Source organism: Amblyomma mixtum, chromosome 8 (genome assembly GCF_055824585.1).
Source record: "Amblyomma mixtum isolate Tamu chromosome 8, ASM5582458v1, whole genome shotgun sequence".
Lineage (NCBI taxonomy): Eukaryota > Metazoa > Arthropoda > Arachnida > Ixodida > Ixodidae > Amblyomma > Amblyomma mixtum.
The window spans coordinates 75,622,210-75,629,415 of NC_143019.1; the positions used below are offsets into that span (position 1 = coordinate 75,622,210).

General features: G+C 48.9%; 1 protein-coding gene across 1 annotated transcript; it reads left to right on the top strand.

The window, feature by feature from the left end:
* Positions 1 to 528: 528 nt before the first annotated feature.
* Positions 529 to 5,088, top strand: LOC149333049 (uncharacterized). Its single transcript, XM_089557622.1, has 4 exons — positions 529 to 1,629; positions 2,305 to 2,530; positions 4,359 to 4,365; positions 4,740 to 5,088. The coding sequence occupies exons 1-4, from the start codon at positions 529 to 531 to the stop codon at positions 5,086 to 5,088; spliced, it is 1,683 nt and encodes a 560-aa protein (XP_089413748.1).
* The last annotated feature ends 2,118 nt before the right edge of the window (positions 5,089 to 7,206 follow it).

Below are 7,206 nucleotides of genomic sequence, written 5' to 3' on the forward strand. Positions count from 1 at the left end.
ACCAAGTTCGCGCCCGTTATCCGCTTTCCTTGTACTGCGCTAAGCTTTGGTTGCGAAAAGTACATGTTGACTACCCAAGACGCGAAACTCTACATTTAAAATGCTGCTTCGTTTTCGACGTGCTTCTAGCAGACGCAGTAGGCCGATTTTCATCTCATTTTAGATTAACTCCTCAGCCTTCTGAGCGTCCCAAGTTCCCGAAATCTTACAGACTTTGCTGGTGACAAGGCAATTCAGCTACCGTATTGCGAATATGCTTAGCGTAAATTAGCCAGCTCATGCTCCGCATTCCTTCAGCAATCCTTCTAGGATTTTTTTTTCAAAATTTCTCCTCGTAGGTTACCACAGGGCCTTTCCACGTTTATTTTCAACCTCAAGCCGTGGGAACCTGCCATTGATGAAAAAGAAGAAATGAACAGCGTGCCTGGCTTCGGCGAGGCACGAGCCTGCGGAGCGGCCACGACGCGCTCACGCCCTGCAGCTAGCAGCGATAGCCACGCTCTTCAAGGCGCAGTTGACAACCCCACAATGGAGCATACTCCGAAAGAAACACAGCAACAGCCTGCCGGCGATCAGCAGCAGAATAATGTCATCACTGAGGTCCCGCCGTCGCGCCCCGGGATCCTGAATTCGACCCGAAGTTCATTCCAGCCCCAGAAGCAAACATCCACGAAGACGTTGAGGTTTCAGATGGATGAACCCGAGGAGCCACTGCCTCCGGCGCCTTTGGCACCAACAACGCCGACGTCACAGAAACCAGTGTCTGAAGCGGGCGCCAAGGCTGCTCCACCCATCCAGGACAAGCCGAAGGAAGTGCGGAGCAAAATGGACATATCATCGCCCATGTCCCTGAGCATCGAGGACAGCCTCTGCGAGAGCCGCAGTTCGAGCACTTCGTCTTCGCTGTGGCAGGACAGCGGTGAGTCGCACAGCCCAGAGCTGTCAGAGTTCATGGAGGGAAGAGGAGCCCTATCGGCAACGGGCGCGGCGGTACCAGCAGCCTCGACCGCGCTGATCTACAAACTGCTCGGACGGCAGAAACTCAAACTACCTCCATGGTTCCTCGAAGACTTCATGCGCTACTTCGTAGCCCCAAGCCAAACCCAGGGCGATAAAGCGCGAGACGCTGAGGCACGCCGTCCACACGCGGAAAGCAGAGACACCGAAGAGGAGAACGACTCGTCTACGTCGCTACCGTTTGAAGACGCGCCCTGCCGACCGTCGCTTCCCCAGCAGACACTGATGGCGCTTCTCGGTGGCCTCGCGCTCGCCTTTTTTCTATCGGCAATGGTGCGCGATAGTCGAAGAAGCGGCGATGTAAGCACCATGCGGCGGCAGTTTGAGCAAGACGTGGCTGTCAGTGCTGTAAATGTCGACGAAAACCAGGAGTCCATGCCTTTGCCGCAGATCCCGCTAAACGATATCGAGGAGCCCCCACAAGGGGCAGCTAGTCCTGACAAACCTACTACGTTTGCGGAAGTAGACCTTGCCGTACTCATCGAAAACCCGGCCGAAGCTACAGTGCACACTGAAGCTAGAGACCCTTCAGATCGGCCAAAGCCGCAAGAGGTCCTCGGAAAGGTCCGCGAAATAAGGAGCGGTACTTTGCGCCCTTTACATATACCAAAGGTGAGCCTGATTCTCGAGAGCATCTAATTCGGTGCGATTGTTTATCTTTCGGGATATCGCCTGCATTAGACATTCATGCATACGAAACTGAAGTTTGTTACCGCAGTTCTGACAGCAAAATAGGTGTAGAAACAATGAAGTAGATACCCCGTTGAATCATTGGCTAAATTGGGACGAAAAACAACAAGAAACCTTCCTGTCCACCGATAAAGGATACCTTAGAGAATCAGTCTGGAGCGAAACTTTGTGAGAGGTTTCAATATGGTACTGTTGTCATACTGTGTTTTTCGTGTAAAGACTGCTGACTCAGCTACGATAAACACTAATATAAACGCGGAATTCTGTGAATATGCTGATTGCTATAGTGAAATCTTACAATATATGAAACATTCATTCATAAAGCCTTTACCGTTCAAAAATGCTCGTGTCCGGAAGTTGTGGGTGTGAAAGGTGGAAATTCCGAGTGAGATGTGAAAGTTTTTTTGCGGTGTAAGTGGCAGTCATTGTAATGAAATAGTGATGCATTGCAAAGATATCGTAACGTGAATCTATCAGAATGCCCTGTAAACAACTGCGGTCATAAAATTAGCCATGGAAAGGCATGTGCTGACAGGCCAGACATTTTATCATCAGTATTATAGAACACAAGCTACAGAACAATGTTTTTCCTTTCAGAGCAAATGTACTTGCGGCACTCCCGTCTACACGTACTGCCGTGCAACGCAGCCAGAATTTTACTATAACAATTCAACAGGACACTGCTCGTCGACATCAAAGCGACAGCAACTTTGCAACCGCGGTCTCAACAGCTTTCCGTTGAAACAAAGTTGTCGCCTCAAGTGCGTGCAGACCCGGCGGCCAGAGGAGCACTGCTTCCGTCCGGTCACCTTCGCTGTCTCAGGTGAGATGGCAAGCCAGCTCATAAAGTCACCAGCTGTCAGCTGCAGAGAAGAAGTCACTAATGCACTGCAAAGTAACAAGCAGAGAGCCTGGCTAGAGTGCTTCGTGCAAGGTGCAGTTTGTAAGAAAACAGGCACCCGCAGAGGAGGCGTGCATAAAATAAAGTTCTTTTTAGAGCGAAGCTCCACTTCACGCATGCAGAGCTGAAGGTCGAATCATTTGTTGAAATTACCTGCGCTTCGCAGTCACGCATACTACCGCCGCTGCGCCGACCATCGCTCCAGGCGTTCGCTCTCGCCAGTTGTCGTCACGTGGTTCACCCAGTGACTTGCTCTTGCTAGATAAAATGGCAGCGCTCGGCCCCTAGATAACACGAGTCTGACAGCGGGACAGGGCTGCTGCTACTGGCCCTACGGGCCTAGGAACTAAAAGGGCTCACGCCGCTTGCGGCGGTGGTCCTTTTGCAACCGGGTGTATCTGTTGTGCATGCCGTCGTCGCCCTTGCCGCTTCGCTTGCAAGACGATCGCTGTTGCTGGGCGCGTCACCTTTCTCTGTCCTACTCTCTTTCTTCTCGCTCCTCTATCCTCTAGCATCTCTATCCACAAGAGAGAGCGCAGGTGGCTCAACATAGAGGCAGCTGGAAAGTCCGTGCAATAACAACAACAGTCTAGACAACGCAGATATATGCAGCCAGAACCGGTCGCCGGGACGAGTTCGACAGAGCATTGCATGCACCGAGCTGCTTCTAGTGATCCCTATGACAGAGCGGTCCAAAGCCGCAGTGGCTAGCTTGCGCTCCGTATAACCTTGTTCAGGCAGTTGAGCCTCAGTAATTTTTTGTTGTTGAGAGTTACAGCTGTAAATACCCCTTTCACAATGGACCCATGAGGTGGCAGAAAACCAGAAGAGATCGTCAGCCTTCCGGAACTATAACGTGACCTTGAAGACCACTGAGAATGTGGGCTAAAGACTGAGTGCTCTCGTGGGTCTCCTGTGGGGTCATGTGACCTGCAGCTGGTGCTCAAAAACATCCACAGTGCAGTTGCGCTATCGTGATAAAATAGAATCTCGCACTGCATTTAGATAATGTAAAGCCGGATGTGAATAAGTGGAAAGGCCACCAATCAACTCTTCTGAACGTTCGTCTTTATGGCGTTCTCGCGGTACAGCGCACCAACTTCTATCTGAGCCCACACCACTCAGCAACGAGCACTTGGTGGTGGTTTGAATGTCTCACGATTATTTTTTTTTACTTGACTTACTTTCACTGTGTGTGAGAACAACGCAGCGAGCTGTGGAAAAAGAAAATAAAAGAGGTAACATTTAGACACTAAGAGAGCAGCGGGTGTCAGGGGACAAGCACAAGTTAATGGCATATGCTAACTGGAAACGAGAATTTGAATTCGGCGGGGCATTTAATGCGACGAGAGGACAACCAATGGTAGGTAACGGAGGGGATTTTTCGAGATAAATGGCAAGCGTAGCAGTGGGTAGCAGAAGTCAGGTGGGCTGATCAGATTATGAAGCTTGCTGGGATAAGGGGCGGCCGAATGCAGCTGAGAAGTTGACACCGGAAAGAGTTATTCAGTGGGGGAAGTCTTTCTCCGGAAGCGGACATAGTTTGACTGATGATGATTATAGACATCGCTGCAGTTTCGCACCTATATGCTGTCAGTAATGGTGGCCGCTATACAGTCTCATCTAAGATGGAGGTTGCGTACGAAAGAAAAAACGTGTCCTCACTGAGGGGCAGGGGAGCTAAATGACGTCAACCTACTAAGTTTACTTTTTGTTTCATTGAAGACTCTTTTGGATGCTTTTGGAACAGGCAAGGCGTAGATTTGTACAAGTTGTCCTTAATAAGCCTTTTTGTGCTTAAAAACGTCCAGTCCAGTCGAGTACGATATCAATGACAAGCAGGGACTCATCAACTCACGATTCAAAACAACTCAAAGGGAATTTCTTAGTGTAAGCATTTACCTCCGTCTCTCTTATTAAATAAAATCGTTCTCACGCTGTGGAACACCTGTTAGTGTTCTCCTCCCACTCAAGGAATAGAGCGCAGCGCAGCGAACCTGGTAACATGGTCTGCCCTGCATTTCGTGATCGCAGCTTTTGTCGGGATAGTCTGCACTGCGAGTGCCCGCCTGTGTGTCTCGAACAAAAACGAAGTGTAATTCTGAGTCTACGTTTTTCATTTTCTTTACAGAAAAGACCCCAGCGATGTCCTCCGCTGGTACTTTGAAGGAAAACACTGCCTCCAGTGGCGTTCCCGGCCAGACCGATATCCGTCGCACGGGGGCAGCTGTTTAACACTGCGCAAGAGCGCAGATGCAGCAGCGCATTTTTCCGAATGCCTTGCCCCGAATTCGACAGCATGTGGATCTCAGCGGAAGGCCGCTTATTTCGCACATATGGAGCCGAAAACGGGCCTGTTCCTCTGCATCAGCATGTCGTCCATCACGACAGGACGCAACGGGGGAGTCTGTCTCCAGGGGCCCAACAGATTCTCTACCCTGCAAGCTTGCAGAAATGCCTGCGTTCACGTCGTGAGATAGTATGTGGCGTTAATGAACGTATGAAATACAGGCTGTCTGCAGACGGGCATCTAGCTTGATATTCTGGGACTGTGGCACGTAGAAACTGTATTTGCATGCACACAGCAGCAGCGCCGCCGGGCTCTGATGCGATGTAGCGGCTTCAAATTTCGTCATAATTTGGGGAGATTACGCACATTTCTGTAATGCGGCGGTCGCTTCAGAGTGAACCACTTACAGGAAAGCAGGCAATGGGCTGAACAAGAGTGCGATACATCGAATGCTCCTACCAGATTAACGCATCAAGGGGTCAGTTCCTGCACAAGCCTATTATTGGCTTGGGCAGGCTCGTATTTGTACAATGTAATTTTTGAAATAAATAATTTTTATTATTTATTTATTTATTTATTTATACACAACTACCTCGCTCATACCGGCAAACGATCAAATTTAGATTGTGCTAACGTCTTGCAGTAAATGAAGTCGATATTAGAAAGTTTAAGTATTGCCTCATTCGTGTTACGCTACCCCGATCCACTTGCGCGAAGACCCGGTTGCCCCTGTGCTGTGGCAGGAGTGCGCCCGAAGCTTCCACATACGCCATCTCGCGCTCGCGAATTGGCGCCCTTCTGAAAGGGATTGTGGTAGCAGATTGCCGATCAAGCTATGCTAAAATACACTGCTGCTGCGAAGCACTTACGTTTGCTTTTACGTTCCAGATGTTTGGTACGATACTTGACTGCGCGTTGGCCTGGTTTGCAATCAGAGTTTCGTGTAGCCGCTGAATGGCGAGCTAGTCGCGCGACCACGCAACAGTGACGACACAGCTGGTTACGGCCCGGTCGAAGCAGGGCTTGCGTCATTTTCTCCCGGCGTGGAAAGAGGCTGTGCTACTCTGTTGGATACGGTAAGGCTGCTGTGCGCCTCGCATGCGATCGAGAGAGTAACGTTTAGCCTGCGCGGATCCGGACAGTCGCGCCATAGAATCGACGCAGCAACGGCACGCTGCAGAGGGCCGTTCACGCATACGTGAACACGCCTTCGGACACCTCTGAGTTCGTACATTACGCCATAATCGGAAATGGCACAGGATAGAGTTAATTGGACCGATATTAGGTAGGCCTTTGTCCTGTAGTGGGCTTAGTTCAGCTGTTCATGATGCTAATGATGACGTCATGAGCGTAAAAGAAGTCAATTTTTTCTTGGCCATCTTACTAATTAATCCGTCTCCCCTGATTGCTGACGTATACTGCCTGGAACGCTACATTTTTAGTATTGCTGGGAGGCTGTGCACAAGCATAATTGTCACAACGTCAAAGTTAAAAATAGCTCTAATTTCCTTGTGTTTCAGCGGTTGTAAAAACCCATTGCGATCTCGCCCCAAAGCCCACCTTTCCAGTGATGCAGGTGAGTCAGTTCACGCAAATGAAAAAGCTTGTTATAGAGCGGATTGGAGCTGTGCCATGTGTTTTTGGGCGGATGCGCTTCGCCCTGTGAGCCGCATGGCTGACTGTAGAGGTAGCATATTTGATAGGCTGTGCGCTAAAGATATTATAGGAAAGAAGGGGGTAGAGACGGCAGGAAAGAAATTTCAAGTTTAATGACGACAAGCCTGACGCACTTTTATATTCGCTGATATCAAGAGAGGAGCTCTTTGAAGGGGCGTGAACCCAAGAATCAAACAAAAGAAAGAGCCATAATGCATATCAAAGTGAGATTATAACAAACCCAAGAATATATACATATCAACACATGGCGAGATATGGTAAAAAAGGCATTCATATGGGCTGACAACTATGCATAATAACATGATAATACAGAGCTGCATGAATGGTCACAGTGAAAAGAAAGAAGTGTGTTTAACCACGAAAAAAAAGTGCATAACAACATGAACAAATTTTAAAATGAAAAGAAACCAGAGATATTGAGGTAAAAACCGTGTAAAGGGCGAAAAATAAAGTTGAAACTAAAGTACAGAGCGGCGAACGGGTTTAGAGTCTAGATGCAACCATCCAAAAAGGATTGTTCGTTCCTAGAAACATGAATAGAAGGCGTGCTAACGCACTTATCTTTCCTTAGGTCAATGAAAAGGGCCTCAATTACTTCTCTCTCGGTCTTGTCCTAAGCCTTAGCTAGAAA